The 20,527-nt window shown below is 42.4% G+C and overlaps 1 protein-coding gene across 4 annotated transcripts in view; it reads left to right on the top strand.

Moving 5' to 3' along the window:
- The window catches only part of ARHGEF9 (Cdc42 guanine nucleotide exchange factor 9), a 210,561-nt gene that overhangs the window by 46,282 nt on the left and 143,752 nt on the right, over positions 1 to 20,527 (top strand). For 3 of the 4 annotated variants that reach the window (XM_061178452.1, XM_061178454.1, XM_061178453.1), the window contains exon 2: positions 6,418 to 6,597. The exons of the other annotated variant lie outside the window; for it this stretch is intronic. In XM_061178452.1, coding sequence (XP_061034435.1) covers positions 6,418 to 6,597 — 180 coding nt within the window. The remainder of the gene's footprint in view (positions 1 to 6,417; positions 6,598 to 20,527) is intronic. 4 annotated transcript variants of the gene reach the window in all.

The following is a 20,527-nucleotide window of genomic DNA, read 5'->3' as shown; positions in this document are numbered from 1 at the left end:
GGTTTACACCTTTCCAGAAGTGGGTGAGATTGTTGTCCTTGAACACTTTGGGCAAGATAAGCAGAGTCTGTTTACAAGGCCATATGAAAAGGACATCTAGTTTATTCAGGAGAGAGAATAAAATCCCAGCCTATTTTAGATGTGCTTAAAGGGAACAAAGGAAGGAATCTTGCTCTTGTCCATGCCTAGCTGTTGAGGGAGGGGACCTTCTGAGAGGATGGGGGCAGGTACCAACTGAGAAAACCTTATAGAAAGGCAAAACTCCTTCATACCCCTCCTTGTCCCCTTGTGAAGCTTCTCAAAAGGCAGGCCTGGCTCAGCTACTTTCATGGCAACTGGAACATATGCTATTCTGAACAACACTTTTTTTAACCTTTCCCTCTTCTGCTTCTTGCCATTAAAATTCTAGTATTTCTGGCAGCCACCCAGGCTAATTAAACAACTATTTTGGGGGTGGTATTGCTCAGCTAGAGGGCAAGAATATGAAGGGGAAGGCAAGTGGTACAGCTCTGGAAAACTGGTGAGGGCTTTATTTCTGTGTTGGCAAGGCCTGGCATTGGGAATGCTCCTTACATGACCCAAAATACCCTTTCTCAGACACACCAACCACTGAGGAATGTCTCCTAGACAGGCAGGGAGCCCGACCTGTGGGGGTGGCATGGGGATCCTTGGGAGAATGAGGCATCAGGAGAGGCACGGGTAAAGCCTAGGCTAGAAAGATTCTCTAGGGCAGTGGTACACCAAGTATGATCCCTGAACCAGCATCGTACGCATCCCCTGGGAACATGTCTGAAATGCAAGTTCTCAAGCCCCACTTCAGACCTACTGAATAAGAGACTCATGGGGCCTAGCAATCTGTGTTTTAACAAGCTTTCTAGAGGATTGAGAACTACTGCTTTAGATCATTCACAGGGTGGGCTGGTCTCCTTGGAGAGAGAAACCAGCTGGGAGACCTCTCTCCCTGCTATCTTGGCAGGTAGCGTTGGGGATTGGCAAAAACAAATCTATACAATAAGCTCAACTAGAGATTCAAATCTGCTCTACCACCTACTAACTGGGTAACTGTGGGCTACTTGGTAATATCACAGGTTATCTTCAGTAAAAATGGGGATGTTAATGCTTACCTTGGAGAGCCATAGAGACTAAGATGACAAAAGAAAGTCTCTTACCCAATGCCTGGCATATGTTTTCAACAAGTGTAAGTTACTCTTCCTCCCTCCTTCCCTTTCTTTCTCCCTGTTTTACTTCCTTCCTCCCTTCTTCCTTGCCTTCTTTCCTTCCTCCTGAAAGGGCCCACTGGACACTCCAAGTTAACTGTAGGCACATTCCTCATTGTTGATCAGAGACCAGCCTGAGAGCTCAAACTCCCAATGCCTACAGGGTATAGTGATCATATTTCCAGGTTAAAAGTCAGGGCACATGGGTCTGATAACAGATGTGTCTATTTGTAGGACAATGGGATAGAATATTTGAAATTAGAATTCCTGGGAAATATAGATAAAAAGGAATTGGATATCATTCCTTCTTTAAGAATTATATCAGTATTATGACTCTTCCCCCTCTTTATCTTCTTATTCATGTCCAAAAGTGTCTTTGGTTTGGGGATGCAGAACACTGTATGTCCCACTCACTGGTAAGTCTGAGCAAGAACCAACCTATATTTAGTCCTGTACTCGAAATGCCCTGAGGATTGGAAATTATTTTAGAAGTCACATCAGCACTGTCCCAAGGCCAAGAGCTATTTGGGTACCTTACTGGAGTAACCCAGTACCACCTCCTGGCTTTATGTTGGGCTTGCAAGATGAAGAAGTTGGGATAGTTGGGAAATTAGGGATTTGAGGGGGGGGATAAACCAGTTATAAACAAGAAATAAAGAACTTAAGCCTTGATATAGCCACTCCCAAATGGACTTTTCTTGGCTTTCTTCCTCTTATAGGTAGCCCTGTACTATTTGATAATTTGATCAGCTCCTGCTACTCGAAACTCTTGTCCTTGATTTTTATGAGATTGCACCCTTTGGTATCCTAACTATGTTCTGACAGCTCCATTTTGGTTTGTTTCTCTGGATCCTCTTCTCTTCCTTGCCTCCCATTATTGTTTTCCTACTTTTCTGGCCTTCTTTCTTAACACTTTCTTCCAGGGAAAACTTCCTTGGTTTCTACAATTTCTTCTGGGCCATTGACTCCCAAACCTGTATAACTATCTCCCCTGATCTCTCTTGAACTTCAAATCTACCTGCATGTCCTGCTGGCCCCCAACATTCAGCATATTAAAGAGAAAACTTGTCATCTCTTCTCCCCCTCCAAAACCAGCATTTCCTCATAACTTACCCTCATGCCTTAATGATCACACTTAAGATTGAACTCCCTCTACCAAATCAACTTTGACCTCCTCCTTTTCCTCAAAGGAGATCTAAATACCTTCAAACATGTCTCCAGTCCACCCTTCTAGCTGCCCTTCAATCCCATTCTTCCCAGCCCTTTCCAAACTCCACTACCTATTTACCATTAAATTTCCCATAGCCTTCACCTTTGAGACTTTACTCTGCCTCACATGCCTTTCTTGTTCCCTACTCTGTAACAATCCTACCCATTCTTTAAGGCCTATTTCAGTGCCCCATAAAACTGTTTTATTAGAGTCCAATAGCCACACATGATCCTTCCTCTGAAGTCTTGTACTAGGCCAGAGTATACCAGGCACTGTATGAGGCACTATACATCCAGAACTCAGTTCACCTTCTCTACAATTCTGCCTGTGAGGCAGGTATTAATATCCCCATTTTACATATGAAGAAACTGAAACCAAGGGTTGTATAGCTTGAAAGTCTCATCCATGGCTTTTGTGATATTGTACTCCTTACATGCTGACAGTTCCATTTTGGTTTATTTATGTGGCTCCTCTTGTACTCCTCACCTCCCATTGTCACTGCTACTTTCTAAAGTAGCAAAGCCCAGAATTGAAGCTAGGTTTGCTTGCCCTTAACCACCTTTGCATACTGCTTGAAGGGCATTCACTAAGAGGAGATTCATTTATATGTTGAACTTGCTTGTTCAAGTTGTACCAACTTGATGTTGGTACCCAAAGGGCCCTTGATCTTCAGGTAAGGACTGTGGCTGAATCACAGTAAGCAGATCCCTGCACACAGTGGGAACGCACTCAATGAGTGTTGGGTGGAAAATGGATGAGCAAAGTCATATTTATGAAAAATTGTAGCAAGTTAAAAGTCAATCCTGTATACAAAGGGGAGATTTAAAACCAATTTCCAGCAGCCCAAACTTAAAACATCTCAGAGGATAGGGGAAGAACATTCCCTTATTCCTGCTTGCGTTTGTGACTAGAGAACACAGGAGCCCTATACAGCTACCAGCCCCTTCTGGATTGCCCTTCTCTCATTATCTGCACACACATCTGTCAATTCTTGGTTCAGTGTCTTACAGCTTGTGAATCAGGTGGGGGTGTAGAGTTATCCTCACTTAACAGATGAAGAAAATGAGACTCAGAGGCAGCATAGTTTATAAGAGCAGAGGCTCTATAAGAGCCAGACTGTGCCTGCATTTGAATTATGACTTAAGTACTTATTGGCTGTTTGAATTTGGGCAAATTATTTAATCTCTCGGAGCTTCAGTTTCCTCGTCTGTAGGATAGGGATAATAATAGTATTTCCTCAAAGGGTTGCTGTGAGGATTAAATGAGTTGATGTGTGTAAAGTGCTTAGAATAGTGCCTTACATATATTTAGTGCTCTATATTAGCTAATATTATCATCTTTATCATCCCTTCTTTAGCAAGGTCTTAAATCCAAGCGTTCTTTTTCCACCTTCTCTATCTATGGTGTTATGTTGGGGAAAAAATGGTTCACTAGGCTGGCCATCTGGTGACCTTAGGCAAGTCACTCCTGCTATATTACACCTGATCTATAAAATGAGGGATTAAGGGTGATGATCTTTGAAGTGCTGCCTAGTTCTGTCGTTGATTCCAAGTAGGCAGTGACAACAGGCTTGCCAGTTGGTTTGTGGCCACTGGGTCCTATCCGTGGATTGGCCTTGTCCAGAGCATAGCTGGACTTTGTGACCTGAGTGCCCAGGCAGGTCAACTGGACTAAATGGGGACAAGAGTGAGCCAACTGCTGCTGGGAGAATCCAAGCATGGAGTCCCTCAAAAGAAGACTGCACTGTAGAAAAAGTACAGGCAGTGGAATCAGCCAGAACTGGGACTAGGGTAATTCAAACAGCATCACAGATATAGTCCTGAGCAGAGCATTGGTAAGTGATGCCAAGATACTCTTTGACCCTTGATAAAAAGTCAATGATATATCTTTAGACTATAAGCCCTCATGGTGCTCTGAGTTGGGGCTGTATGTGCTTATTGAGCTCTAGCAGCACCCTGTTGGTACCCATCTTTGGCAGGAGAGGGGAGACTTCTCTGTAAATACTTATTTTATTGAGGCCAGTGACCAGCAATTCTTCTCCACTGAGGCCAGAACAAGAAGATATTGACTTTTAGTGTAATTGGAAGAAAGCAAGTTCAACATATAAATGAATCTCCTCTTAGTCAGGGGCACCAGTGACTGAAGGTGGCTGTCCAAATCTCTTTCTTTGGGGTTGAAGAATGGAGCCATCTGGTTTATGATATTATGAATGGAGTTCTGTGAGTTCATTATAGCTTATTAGTAAACATTGGTAGCATGGCATGATAGGTATTAGTACATATACAGTCAGAAGACTGAGCTCCATAATTTATTACATGTGTGATTGGCCAAAGGACCAGGTCACCACTCTGAGCCTCAGTTTCCTTATCTTTAAAATATGGGTAATAGTGAGATCCAACTCATTCAGTAAGGATCAAGTGATGCAGTAGATGTGAAAACACTTTGTGAACAGTAAAGCATGAGGTACTTTAAAGGCGGTATTATAAAAGGTCCTATTTGAAATCTCTTTTACATCCAAGCTGAGGAGCTCTCTCTATGCCTTCTATAGAAGGCACAATGGCTAGACCCCTGAGCAATGAAGGATGCCTCATGCAGGAGCTAACCAACAGAATGCCCTAACTAAGTCAAAAGCTCAGTGTGTGTGTTTTTTCCTGTGTGTGATGTGTTATGCATTAATATCATGACCATAGGGTTATTCTCTGGCTGGTATGTTGGAAGGCAGACCTGTGTGAGAGGATGCATGTTCCATATTCTGTCTCTGTTATCTTTAAATTGTTTTGACTTGGGTCTTGTGGAGCCATAATTGCCTTGGGGTCTTTCCTCAAAGTAGGCTGATGGAAAAGATGACTTCTAGAGGACATGTTCAGCAATTGAGTTCTGGGGAGGGAATGTTTGAGTCCTTTGCCTGACAGGCCATATGTTCTCTATTCTGGAAATTGTTCCTCCAAATGCCAGAAAGATTGATGACCCATACAGGCTGGAACCAGTTGGGGGAAAAAGAAGAATACATAACACAGTGGTCAGGATGGTAGCCAGAGAGAAACTAACTATTCCCCCACACCCATCCTCATCACTGTGCTTAGACAAGTGTCATGAACATATGTGTGTGTATGTTTATGTGGCAGTGGCATAGATGTCTGCCTGGCGCTATGTGGAGCCAAGTCCTGCTGGCCACAAATTCTGATGACCAAGGTTAGGCTCTGTGCATAGCCCCTGCCTTGCTGAGTGAAACTGAGCTTACCCCTTAACTTGCTTATAGCTCAGTTTTGCCATCTATCAGATGCAGAAGTCAACCTAGATTCCCTGTGTATCTTACAGGGTGGTTGTTTAAATCACTGAACGAATCTGTGACAATGTCGAGTTTCTTGGGAGCAAGGCATCACAGAACGCCATATTCTTTCATACCTATGAACACATGACCTCTCTGGATAGCATCATGTGTGGGTGAGAGCAGGAGGCTGCAGGACTGGGGTCCATCATATGTGAGGAATGCCGTGGTCTGTAACTTCTGAGGGTGGGGTACAATAGGATTAAATAATGTATCACCAACTCTCAATTGGACAGTTGCAAAGAAGAAGAAGAAAGGGGGAGGAGCACAGAGAATTTATAGCAAATATGCTCGAGCCTCATTTTAGCCATTGGTTTCAGACTCTCCACCCATTCCAGATCCAGGGCTGCCTCGAAGTACCAAGGAGAGATGGATTGGAGTTTTTTCTTCTCTAGGGAAGGAGATCTTGAGTAGGGATAAAATCATGAGGCCTGTGTAGTCCATATGCACATTCTGGGTCATTCTACCCACTGGCTAATGGAGAGTTGATAGTATTATTTGTCTTGTAGTCCAGTGGAGCTTGCTCTCCCAATGTCATCTCCATCACCCTACCCTTCATCACTAATATGTGAGTTTTTCCATAAGTAGTAGAGATTTGGGGAGGGGGGCAAGTAAGGTAGCTAGATGTGTGGACTGAACACATTCTTATTTTGTCTCCTAAGCTGATCACTGGAGATTCCATCGTTAGTGCTGAGGCAGTATGGGATCACGTCACCATGGCCAACCGGGAGTTGGCATTTAAAGCTGGCGACGTCATCAAAGTCTTGGATGCTTCCAACAAGGATTGGTGGTGGGGCCAGATCGACGATGAGGAGGGATGGTTTCCTGCCAGCTTTGTGAGGGTGAGTGTCAGCCTTCACTCTCCTCTCCTGTCTCCTTGGCTACTTGTCCCTGGCCTCCCTCTCACCAGCCCTTGTTCTTCTCCTTCCCCTTCTTGTGGCTCCTCACATTTTCCCCGTGTGTTTGGTCACCTACCCAGGGCCCGGGCTTCCTTTAATCTTTGCCCTTCTAGTTTTGAGACTTTTTTTTCTCCTGTTTATTTTAACAATCCCCCCCTCCTGCCTCCCACCTTCTACCCACTGTGACTTTGCACAAATCACTTCCCTTTTTGCCTTGATGGTTTTGAAGATGCTTTTAACTCTATATTGCTGTGAAATTTTACCTTTCTTATCTCTTTTCTGCTTTCCTTCTTTTCCTTGCCTCCTCTTTTTTTATCCTTTCTTTTTATAGATCTCTTCCCACCCTCTTTCTCCCTTCCCCACTCCTCTCTGCTTCCTTTGCCTCCTTTCTCTCATTTAAGGAAGTGTGAACACCCCTGCGTGTTGTCTTATGATTGTCTACAGCTGTGAATGTAAGAGTCTGGGCTCCCTACCCTCCCAGGGGTTGGAGTTTACTCATTGCAAATCTTACTTTTTGCAAGGTGGCTGGGAACTAAGATGTGTCCAGGGTGGGAAGCAGGCAGCTTGATAGGGTTGGCAAGGCCTTGGCCCCTTTGACATTGTACCATGAAAAACCTGGCCGTTAAAAGAAGGGGTTCTTGGGAAGGGGCTCCTTAGCAGTTTCCACTTCCTCTGGGTCACCCATTAGCAGGATGCTAATGGGGAAAGAACACTGGCCTGGTGTTCCAGCTCTTGGCCGTCCTTGGAGTTATGAGCTAGAATCAGCTGTTTGGCAATTGTGAGCTCTGATTTTCCCCATATGCAAAATGGTGTTGGCAATTATTTCATGACAGGGGATATCACAGTGAATTAAATAATGTACATTAAAACAGATTTGTGGCAATACAAGTACCAAAGCCACATCAGGATGTCTTATGATCATCCTTACCACAGCCTATCATCTTTTGTTAGTTTCTTTTGTAATATAAGACTGAAGTCCTGACCCCAAACAAAAGATCAGAGTGGCTTGGGCCCTTGGAGAATGAAGGGTCTCAGGATAAGACGGATAGAAGTGTGACATGAAGGAAGGAGCAGGGCATTTGGAATCAGATAATCTGAGATGTAGATGCAGTTTCAGCTTTACTACCTCCTAGCTCTATGGCTTTTGGCAAGACTTTTATCTTTCCTGAGCCTTATTTCCTCATCTGAAAAATAGGAATAGCAGACTTTTTATGAGGATTAAATGAGATCACTATGTGAGTAAAGAATCTGACACAGTGCTTGGCACATAGTGGGTACTTAGCAAATGGTAACTTGCTTTATCATCATCATTATCCTCATCATCACCACCATCACCTCCACCTTATTAACTCCAATAAGGTCTATGTATCAAGGCTGGTCATAGTGGTTGAAAGAGGCCTCCTTCCTTGGAGGGCTGCAAATGTAGGAAGCACTGTTATCCAGTTAGAGCAATTTAGGTGAGGGCACTGCTCAGAAGCAAGGAGGTAGACAAAATAGCCTCTCATCCCCTCTATCCTGAGAATTTCTTGATGAAATATCCAGTCCTTTTTCCTCTACCTATATGGAGTCTTCCTTCAGAGTTTCCACATGCTGTGTGTCCCAGCCCAGCTTTGTTGGTTGATGAACTGGGTCCCAGGGGTAGTTAGAAAGAACACATCAATAACCATGGGCCTTTGGAACTAACATGAGACCCCATACACAGACAGCTTGTGTGTCTTAGGCTGACAGCCCCCCCTTTAAAAGAAGGATTAAACTGCACCCAGTGACAAAATCACCCAAATCTGCATGTATTTCACCTACAGTGAAATGTCATTTTTATAATAAACTGTAATTCAAGGGGTGGGACAAAATATTGAGCAAGGCAGAATGACCCCAGGAGGTGAATGACAGAACCAAGCTTCAGAATATCAATGAACTGGCATTGATTTTCCTACATCCAAGTCCAGAAGGAGTGTTTCTCCAAGCACACAGCCCCAGCAGCCTGTTGGATGGGCTGAAGCTGACCTTTGAGAAGACCACTGGCTGAGCCAGGCATGCATAGTATAGAGTCTGGCCTAGTGGTTCTCAATCCTGGCTGCACAATGAAATAATTCACTTGGGTATCTTAAAAAAAAAAACCCAAACACTAAAACCCAGGCTCTAGGCTAGTTAAATCAGAGTCTTTGATGTTGAGAACGATTTGGCCTAGGCCAGTACAGTCCAATAGAAATATAACGTGAGGGACTTCCCTGGTGGTCCAGTGGTTAAGACTCTGTGCTACCAATTCAGGGGCCCGGGTTCGATCTCTGGTCATGGAAGTAGATCCCACATGCTGCAGCTAAGAGCCCTCATGCTGCAACTAAAGATCCCACATGCCACAATGAAGATCCTGCATGCCACAACTAAGACCCACACAGCCAAATAAAATAAATAAATAAATAAATATTTTTTTAAAAAAGAAATATAATGTGAGCTACAAATGCAAACCTCAAATATAATTTAAAAATTTCTAGTAGCCACACTAAAAAAAGTTAAAAAAATACAGTGAAATTAATTTAATGTATTTTACTTAACCTAATATATCTAAAATATTATGATACAATATCATATATTATCACTATAAATTTTTTAATAATATATTTTACTAAGTCTTTGAAATCTGATGTGTATTCTATACACATCTCAATTCACACTGGTCACATTCCAAGTGTTCATTAGCCATATGTGGCTAGTTGCTACTGTATCAGATAGCAAATATATAGACTGAGGACTGTGACAGTAGACCAGGAGCATTAATGACAGAGCCTAAATCATAAGTTAGAGCTCCAATATTCTATTATACCAGCTCCAATATTCTATTATATTCTATTCTATTTTACCAGTATTTATTCTTTGAGAAACTAAGATAGCATTCCATGTTGCCTCAGATTGTATTCAGAATGAGCATTTGATCATTGCAAAACTTTTTTTAAAGTAATAGTTGAATGGTCTTCAGATCTCTAAAGCAGAGTAACATGCAACCTTAGTGGCCAGCTGTTGTGGTGTCAGCAGTAAAAAGAAATGGGGTTAGACTGTTGCATGAATGATGTGAAAATTGACTCCAAGTTAGACCTTTCAATTCTCATGAATGAGCATTTATGTGTAGGTTTACATTTCTGGTAAGATTGTGTGTTCCTCAAGGAACTGAATGATGGAAGTTATGTAGGCTCTTTTCTAGTAGGTATTTAAAAGTAGAATTGCTATTTCCATTCTTCTACACTGATTTTGGTTGAGGGTAGAATGGTATTGTGCAAGCAGTGCTAGGTATATTAGAAAATGAGAGACCTGAGTTCTAGTTTGGCTTTCGCAAACATTTGACATATGATCATTGGCTTTTAGTTTCTCCTTCACCTCTGAAGCATTCTCTAGAATCTATTCAAGCTCTGACAATGTCTAGGTAGGACATAGCGATGAGTCACACTGAACTATTGAATCTTCATTAGTACTGATGTTATTGGTAGGTAGATAGGTGGTTTCCTGAGATGCTGTACCTCTATGTTGTATAGTTCCCTTGTTTATCCAGACTCATCCTGAGCTAAGATTCAGTAGCTCCTTGAGAACATCATCCTTAGGTTATTTGGCATATAACATGAAAGTACAATGGCAAAGAAAAGACTTTCCTCCTAACTCTATACCAACCGGACACCTTTTTGGATCACTGGACCAAATTGGTCGCTGACATAGTGGAGCATCTCCATTTCCTATCTGGAAGACTCATTGCTGTGTGAACATCCCAGCCCTAGGATGGATAATCCAGGGTGCTTAATGCTGTTCTATCCAAGCTAGCTGTACCTGTTGTTAATCAGGTTTAAAACCAATGTGGAATCTGAGAAACCCAGATTCTTGCCGCAGTCTGCTGAGTATGCAGCTTGAGCAGCTTCCTGTACATCTTTGAAGCCCAGTTTTCCTCCTTGTAAAATGGGGATAATTAAGTCTTGTAAAAAAATCCTTTGTAACATGAGGTATGCTGGATACCTGTAAATAGGAAGTGTGATACCACTTTGGCTGCTGTACAAGAAATTGCTGGGTTTATGTGTCTTCTATTCAGTCAAATATCTGCCTCTCCTGTTGTTCAGAATTTCATTCTGTATGTATATACATGTATGTGTGTGTGTTCTCAAAGTCTCTTTCTTCTGTACTGGGAATATGACTTCACAAGAGCAATGCAGGAGTTGATTTACCTTCCCAGCAACTGGTCAGGTTAAGTGAATTACAGCTTGCTGAACGTTAGTCCTCACATCTAACTGTTGACATCTTCAGCTGCTTTCCTGGGCCGGTTTCCCCTCTGGGAGCTGAGAGCAGACTGCTGGGATATGATTGTGTCTCTAAGTAGAAAATCTCATCCCTGTGGTGGCCCTCTTTTCGCATGCTGGGCCCTAACTCCAAATCATTCAGGTCCATTTCTTTTATCACCATGTAAAAATTGGCCTTTGTTCTGACTTTGGGCCATAACCTGGGGACAGCTTACTGCCCACTTGAGGGCAGGCTCTGTACAGAATACATGACAACCTGCTATTGTCTGTGGTAGGTGAAGCCTGAGTGACAAGGCATGGGTTTATTCTTCAAATTCTAGATTTCCCTGGTTTCTGGACTACATGGATGCAGGAGATGAAAGGATGAGCTAATCAGGTCATTACCATCATTCCTTACAGTTGTACAGATTAGATGTAACAGAAATTAAACCTCTACTGTTCATAGAGAAGCCCACTGCTCCAGAGTGTTACTTGGCTTTTAATTATATAGTGTCTCTTTTTGGTTGCACTTGGGGAAAGTTTTTCACGTGTATGAAACCCTAGACTCACAGTAGATTTACAGCTGGAAAGACCCATCTTGGCCAGGAGTAGCTGACTTAGATGTTTACAGGGCCAGGCCGGTAACTTACATGAGTAAAGCAGTCTGGTACTAGGGTTAAGTGGGAGCCTGTGTCCAAATGGGAAATCTATGCCCTGTATAAAGGGAGCAAAAGTGACTTGGATGGTTCTCATTGGTGGAATAGGTTATAGGAAGTAGGGAAGTCCAGTGAACTCAGATCTTCCAGGTTTTTCAAGAAAAGCGAGGAATGGGATTTTATTCATATTTTTAAAATGTTGACCAGTAATTCACATTTTTAAAAGAAACACTGTGAAGAATAAACTGAACATATCAGCAGGCTAAATTGTAACCCCAGCTTGTGACCACTGCTCATCCTAATTTCTTCATTTTATAAATCCTGAGGAACCATAGGCTCAGAGAATGCAAGTGACTTTCTCTCTCATGTAAGGAATTAGTGACAAAGCTAGGACTTGAACCCAGGCCTCCTGAATCTTACTTAAGACAGGTGATTTAAAGTCTTTGTCTAGTAAGTACAATGTCTGGACTTCTTCAGGTATGGTTTCTGTCAGTTTACTGTTTTCCTATGAATGGGCCATAATTTCCTGTTTCTTTGTATGCCTTATAATTTTTTGTTGAAAACTGGGCATTTTGAATATTATAGTGTGATAACTCTGGAAATAAGATTCTCCTCCTTCCCCAGAGTTTGTTGCTGTTGTTTGTTGAGGGATACAGTTGTCCATTTGTTTACTGACTTTTCCAAATCTTTTGTTTTTTTTTCAAAGACTGCATTCTTTGTCATGTGTGGTCATGGAAATCTCTGTTCCATTATGTCATTGGTTAGCCAGTGACCTGACAGAGATTGCTTTTAAATACTTGGAGCCAAAATAAACAAACTACTATCCTGGTCTTTGCAAGTTGGCTCAGAGCTGGGGCATTCCTTCAACACTAATCCAGGCTGCCCACAACTCTGCCTTAGTCTTCTTCTCCTACTCTCCTGATTTCATGGAACCTGCAGATCCTCCAGAAGTGCAAGCCTACAATCCGTTCAGGCTTTTTCTGAGCATGCATCTGGTCCAGGGCATGTGTGTTGCACTCTGACTTCCTCGGTATGCACAGTGGCCCTTCTAAGTCTTTATTCTCCCAAGAAACTTTTTCCTCAGTCTCATCCTTCCTGTGGTATTGGATTCATTTGCTGCTTGCCCCTTCTACCATCCCTTGCCCTGGGTGGACATGGGCAGTGTATGTCTTTAAGTCTTTCAACAGAGGCAGTCACAACCTCTAAAGCCACTTTAGCCTTAGGGGGTAGGGGTACAAGACAAAGGCCAGTCTCTGTGCCTAGCCCTCAAGGACCAAACAGATCAAAACACACAGCCACAACATTTTAAAAACAAGGTCTTTAGTCCCTTGGCATCGGCAACCTGCAGGAGGAATGTGGGCCACCTTTCTCTTAGCTGCTGGGGAGTCAGGAATGGTAGACCAACTAGCAAAAATGCTTCAAAATTCTCTTAACAAATTTTAGCCATTCTTTTCTGCATCAAGAGGGATAAATTGGAAGATTGGGATTGACATATACACACTGCTATATATAAAATAGATAACTAATAAGGACCTACTGTATAGCACAGGGAACTCTACTCAATACTCTGTAATGACCTATATGGGAAAAGAATCTAGAACAGAGTGGATGCATGTATATATATAACTGATGAACTTTGCTGTACACCTGAAACTAACACAACATTGTAAATCAACTATACTCCAATAAAAATTTTTTATAAAAGGGTTTCTTGGTTCCTGCAAGTTTTGGATTAGATTCCAGAATTCTGAAAAAGTTGGTCTGTCAGTCTTTGCCAGCTAAAGGTTGTTTCAGTAGAGGGCCTGATTCTTTGTGCATCCTAATCTGCCACTTTTAGTGATGTTACCCCCTCCTGAATCTTAATCCTGTGCTTTCTGGGCTACAGAACAGTCAGGAAAAGGTATGCATGGGCTGCTAACAAGACTGTTAACACTTGAGGACCTACCTCCCATTTCAGGCTAATGGCAACTGTGTTTTGATTTCTTGAGATGAGTTCAGATATGCCAGCCCTTGTTTATCCATTCAAGCTTCAGGTGGACAAAGACCTCTAGCCTTAACCATCTATGCAGAAAGTCTTATTTGTGACGCTAGAGTTGACTCATTACAGGATCTGTGAATTGAGGATGACATTAGCAGGGAGGACCTTTCTCCCTGGATTACAGAAATTTCTCTCCTTCATACTAGAGTTTCAAATGGCATTATTAGCACTCATTTGCATTCACATGATCCATCTTAATGGCTTCTCACTATGTACACACTTTGGATGACATTATCCAGTACATCCTTTGTCTAATTGGCGGGGAATTTTTTTTTTTTTTTTTAATATGGAGTCACCCAGCTCAGAGATAACCTTAAATCTGGCTGGTGCCTGACCCAGGTGATTTCCTCCATATTCAAGTAGGTCACCCTGTAGGTCTCTCTCAGAATCCCCAAATTGAAAACAACCATGAGGGTCATATAGTCTATCCCCCAGCCTCCAGGCAGGACTATAATTAAATTATTCTGGAGTTTGGCGAACCTGGCTGGCATCTGTCAGCAAAGCCTAAACTACTTCCTTGTTTAAAGCTGTTAGCCCTTACGTTGTAGTCTAAGCCAATTTCTTGAAACATGTTGCTTTTTGCACTAGGCAGATGATATTTAAGAGCTGGCACCAGTAGAAGTCACTCTGAATTGTTCTCTTCATGATGGAGCTTTCCTTCCAAGGCCTTGCTGTTGATCCATAACATGAATTGGAAATTTGGTTGGCTGCCTGAGTTTAAGACTATGATCTGAGGCCTAGGGTCTGTTTTTCTCTGTGTAGCTAACCCCTAGGTTCATTTAGGGATCAGTTTGGGCCTCCCTGGTACCATGTCTACACTATCTTGGTGATCTTGATGACTTGAGGAGAGGAAGACCATGATTGATTGAGTGCTTGGAGATAAGGTCTTTTTCTGAGGCTCTTTGGGAAGTATGAAATTTTGGAAAATCATGATAATTGTGTATATATATATTTGTATATGTATATATTTCTTTTTCTGTCATTATAGATGTCATTATGAGTCAGGGTAAACCTCTTATCTTTTTCTTCTTATTATTACTACTGCTGTTACTATCTCCTTACCAGTGTTTACTAATCTGTGAACAAAAGTGACTGTCCAGCACTTAGCAAAGCTACATCCTTGAGCCAGGTAGACAAGGGCTGAGGGTATCTGGCATCTTGAGAGGCCTCCTCCCAGGAACCTTGTCCTGCTTATTAGAGAGTCACCATAAAAACCATACTCAGATGCCCATGGGTCTCTTTTTTGGTTTTCAGAAGTGAGTCTTCTCTGAAGAACTTGATTTGGGAATGCCTTAGTGCTGAATGAGAGAATTGACATTTTTTGCTTTAATTCTGTTCCCAGAATGGGTTTGACCCCTCAGATTAACTCAGGGTGGTCATTTTTGGAGGACATGAAGACTGGTTGCCAATCTCTAGGATATGAGCCACAGGGCAAAGGGTCTGAGGGCTCAGGCCTTGTGTGTACCATTCCCATTAGAGATCCAGCCAGCAATGGAGTCTGATACCTCCTGGCCTAAATACAAATAGATACCATTGCCTTTCAGATACATTTTCTCTTCTACAATAGGACAGGGACAAAGCAAAGTAGGCCAGGGCCTTAAGCAAGAAACCAGACTCCCTCACTGAGAATGGTATTCTCTGAGTATGGTGGACTGGACTGATCAGTTGAGCATGTCAGTACTTAGGTTAGGGGACCTAAAACTATCCTCCCCTTGCCTTGACTAGGATTAGAACTCAGATCCAGTGAGATCTGAGTTGCAAGGTGACCTTTGTTGAGCCTTTTGCCTTAGAGGAGTGAAAGAGTAGGTGAATGATGCTAAGAGGGCAGGAGAGGCATATGAATGGGGAGCTTTGGCCAGAAATTTTTCTAGCCTTTTAAGATTGGGCGGCCCTTCTCTGTTGGAAATGTGCTATGTAGGTGTATCAAAGATCAGTTTGTGTTTGTTGAACAGGAGGAATTCTCAGTGGAGGAATAGAGAATGATAGGGCTCCTTGGGGATAGAGGGAGGAAACACTTGAGAGATTACCACACAAGAAGAACACAGTGAAGGTAGCAGGAGCATTGGGCTGGGAGGTCAGAGATCTGAGTTTAAGTGCCAGCTCTGCTGCTTATTCTCTCGGGGATGTCAGGCAGGGACCTTTCTTTTCTGGGCCTCAGTCTCAAGGAACAATTCAGGGAGTTGGACCAGGTGGTTTCTAAAGGCCCTGTCTGCACCAGTTTGAGCTTCTTCCATGATTCTATAACCAAGATCATCTGTGTTTAAGTGCCTGCATCCAGTCAGAATAGTATATCAAATTGGTTTGATGGAGCTTTCTAGTGGAGAAGAAAGGATTTGCCTTTGCACTACAGCTATTGAGTAGAGGGTGGTAACACCCCATCTCCAGGTGGTAAGGCTGTTTCTGTGAGGCACCAGCCAGTGGGTACCACCAGGAAGATGACACAAGGTTGTGTGAAGAAGCAGTTCAGCTCAGAAGCTGTGTCCTCCTGTCCTTTGAGCAGCTACACTCTAAATTAAGAGACAGTTTGTTTTTGATCTTTACAGAGCTACCTGTGTCAATTGAGTAGGGAGATTCCTGAGGTGTAAATATCCAGGCCCCAGGCTCATCTCCTTAAATATGTCTCTCCCACTATTTCTCTGAAGCCAGGATGCTCTTTATTAGGAATCAGAGCCTTTCATTTTATTTTAGTTTTTTAAATTTTTAAAATTTTTATTGGAGTATAGTTGATTTATGATGTTGTGTTAGTTTCAGGTGTACAGCAAAGTGAATCAGTTATACATATACATATATCTACTCTTTTTTTTAGATTCTTTTCCCATATAGGACATTACAGAGTATTGAATAGAGTTCCCTGTGCTATACAGCAGGTTCTTCTATTTTATATATAGTAGTGTGTATATGTCAATCCCAATCTCCCAATTTATCCCTCTCCCCTCATCCCCTGGTAACCATAAGTTTTCTACATTCATGACTCTACTTCTGTTTTGTAAATAAGTTCATTTGTACCCCTATTTTTTAGATCCCACATATAAGCAATATCATATGATGTTTGTCTTTTTCTGTCTGACTTACTTCACTCAGTATGAGAATCTCTAGGTCAATCCATGTGGCTGCAAATGGCATTATTTTGTTCTTTTTTTATGGCTGAGTAGTATTGCACTGTATATATGTACCACATCTTCTTTATCCATTCATCTATTGATGGGCATTTAGGTTGTTTCCATATCCTGGCTAGTGTAAATAGTGCTGCAATGAACACTGGGGTGCATGAATCTTTTTGAATTATGGTATATGCCCAGGAGTGGGATTTCTGGGTCATATGGTAGTTCTATTTTTAGTTTTTTAAGGAACCTCCATACTGTTCTCCATAGTGGCTGTATCAATTTACATTCCCACCAACAGTGCAAGAAGGTTCCCTTTTCTCCACACCCTCTCCAGTATTTATTGTTTGTAGATTTTTGGATGATGGCCATTCTTACTGGTGTGAGGTAGTACCTCATTGTAGTTTTGATTTGCATTTCTCTAATAATTAGCGATGTTGAGCATCTTTTCATATGCTTTTTGGCCATCTGTATGTCTTCTTTAGAGAAATGTCTATTTAGATCTTCCACCCATTTTTGACTGGGTTATTTGTTTTTTGATATTGAGCTGCATGAGCTGTTTGTATATTTTGGAGATTAATCCGATATCAAAAAACAAATAATCCGATTAATCGCCTTTCATTTTATAATTACAACTTTGCTTTAGGATCCAGACTCCAGAGAAGAGAGGAGAAGGCTTCAGCCTATTCATACTGCAGTGTTAATGATTGATATCAAACTTTTGCCTGAGAATGATTTGGAGGAGAGAAGGGACCATGAAGGAAGCAAGGAAATGAAGTAAGCGAAACCAAAAACCAAAAACAAACAAACAAACAAAACACGGTAGATAGGGGAAAAACGTGGAAAGAAACACAAAATACCATGGAAAGGGAGAGAGCTGCAAACACACGTACTTAGCACCTCCATTTGCTTGGAGCTAGCTGGTCCTCCACAGGGACTTCATGCCCCTTAGGAAGTATTTTGAATTCTAGGGGACGGGCCTGAGAATCAGATAGAACTGACTTCACATCTTATATCCAAGTACTTGTGAGCAGTGTGATCTTTAAAATAATTTCTTCATATCTTTGAACCTTTTATTTTTCACACCTGTAAAACGGGGCAGTGAGCCCTGATATTCCTTAAATATCGGACCCTGATATTTGAATAGCATGCTACAGTTTGATATGGCACTGTTTTCCCTCTCTCATATAGAGAGTTCTAAGGCTAGTAGAGCAGGGCAGAGAGGTTATAGCTGAAAACCAGAGCAAAGAGAGACTATCTTCTCCAGAGACCCAGGTCACTTAGAGTAGTACCTAAAGCCTGAGCTTCTTGGGGCTCACAATCCAGTGCCTTCTGCATTCCCCATGACCATTGTGGGGCTCAAAAGAGCTAGTTCATGTGAAAGGACTTTAGCAACTCTGAAGTCTATGCCCCCATGAGAGATTAGACTTGCTTTTACCCTGAGGGAAGCTTGAAGATTAGGTTGGCTTTCTTAAAGGGGAGAGACCACAAGTAAGGCAGAGGGTCAGATCAGTGAAGAAGGAAGCTACCGAGTAAAGGAATGCCCCTGGTACTGTCAAGGCCACCTGCTCATGATAGCTTGGCCCTGGCAGTTCTCTTTTGGCTCTTATTTGTCCTCCAGTTCCAGTTCCAAGATGACAGGATTCTTAGATCCTACTTACTGATGGCAAGTTTCTGGACTGGCCTAGGGCCAAAGTACCCCCGGCTAAGAACCAGGTTTGTTGGCAATATTATCTAGGCTGCTAGTCTCCAGACCTCTTTATGACTCTGCAAGGGCCAGCCTCTCCCTTACTTGACTTTCACAGAGGGATCTGGAAACATCTTAGAGTAGCTGTGAAATCTCCAAGTATACCAAGTTTGGCTTTAGAGTGTACCTGTTTCTCTCTTATCTTCCCTTCTCTTACTTGGTCTTACCAATCTTCAGTTATTGAAACAACTTGTTCTCCAGAGCAGTGCATCTGGTCAGGTGAGCTGCTGTCCCAAGTAAGTACCAAACTCAGGTGCAGGCTGGGTTGGGACCACAGTATGCCAGGACTAGGGTGAGCACTGAATCTCTGCCAGCCTCAAATAGCTAGAATTCTAACCCCTGGGCAGCACTTACTGGTTCAAGATGGGGCTGCCTCCCTTAGGTTCTTGCATTGACTGACTGAACTCAGAACACTCAATAGTCATGAGATGCCATCCAATGGAGTTATATAACATAGGGACAACTGACCAAACCATTCTCTTCCCTTTGGACTTTATTATTTTTCCAAGAGCTTTACTTCTAGCCTCCATTTCTCTTTCTTGATTGGGGCAGATTGGAGACTATTCCCTGCCTCATTCCCCTACCCCATCCACAAATACAACCCTCCAGCTTTGGAACAGAAACAACTAGAGCTGACAGGCAGATTCACTTAGATTAATTTCTGTTTCCTCACATAAGACATTGGACTGACATGGCTGTCTTTGGATGAGGTATTAAGGCATTGAGAGGAAAGCTGAAGGTAGGATTTTTTATATAACAGAACATCTAAAGTGGCACATCTAAGGTGCTTTCCCCTTGATCCTTCTGTAGGGATGGTGCTGGAGAAGGCAAAACCAAAGCCTATCACAATTTCAGGTGACTTCCTTAAAGGTGAAAGGAAGGCCTTTTCTACCTCATAAATGGCCAGTTTTCTTGTTTCACTTTGCTTTTTTCCCCTCTTTGCTGGTAGAAGATGCAATTATACAAGGAGAAATCCATTTGAGGTGGTGGGGGCCTGGAGTTCTTTGTTAAAAATAGTTGAAGAAGACATTTGGGGTAACTAACTTTCCTACCTCTCCTTTCCTTCCACCACCACCACTTCACAACCACCCACCCCACCACCCACCCACTGCCCCCCGCCCAGCAGCAGAAGACCTAGAAGATGAAATTGCCCCTAAACAGTAAAATAACTTCATCAGCTTTCTTGGCTTTGCTAAATACAAGATAGGAACTGAATAATGACAGGGACAGAGGGTGGGGGATGGAGGAGTAGAGTGAGCCCACGGGGGAGGGAAGAGGAGGGAAGGAGAGGGAAGGGATGGAAAGGGAAAGAGGGAAAGAAAGTCTGGAAGTATTTTCATCACTCTCAGCATTACTGCTATTACTACCAAGTGTTTCTAGTGCCCCTCTTTACTACCAGACTCTCCACAGTTCTAGCAAAGCTCAATTAAAAAGAATATTTCCCCAGCCTGGAATCACATCCTCTCATTACTTTTACTAGCTAAACAGATGTCATAATGAAGAAACCTGTTTTTTATGATAATTCCTTTCATTAGTTAAGGACTTTCTTTAAACCTTTATGAAATCACTTGACATATCCTGTCTCACAAAAGCATCCCATCATTAGCCCTTCTCATCCCCACTGCAGACAGGAGATGAGGGAACTGAGGCTCCAAGATGGGACATGACCTATCTAAGGTTCTGTAGCAAGTTAAAGTCGCAGAGCAGAGCCAGATCTCTAAATTAGCCCTTCAGGTTGTTAGCTCAATGTTGTTTCTGTGACACCACATTGCCTACTAGGAGTTTTTGCTCTGTTTGAAGATGCTTGTAAACAGGATTTTCTTTTAAACAGCATAAATATTCTCCCTGAATCTCACTTGTACTAATAATATGTCTTATGAGCCTTTTATTTGCTAACATGGATCATCAATGAAAAGCCTTCAGCATCAGTATGTTATCAGTGTATTGTTCTTATTAAGGCTCTAAGAGTCATTCTCTGTGACCCTTGGTCCATGGGCCCTGGGCCCTGCATAAGGAAGGTCATTCTGGCTTAAGTTTGTGTTTGATTGGACTTTATTGGATTGGATCCAGCCAAAAGGCCT

Source organism: Eubalaena glacialis, chromosome X, assembly GCF_028564815.1.
Source record: "Eubalaena glacialis isolate mEubGla1 chromosome X, mEubGla1.1.hap2.+ XY, whole genome shotgun sequence".
In the NCBI taxonomy this organism is placed as follows: Eukaryota; Metazoa; Chordata; class Mammalia; order Artiodactyla; family Balaenidae; genus Eubalaena; species Eubalaena glacialis.
The sequence above is the reverse complement of the archived record's forward strand: the minus strand, read 5'-3'. Positions and strand labels throughout refer to the sequence as shown.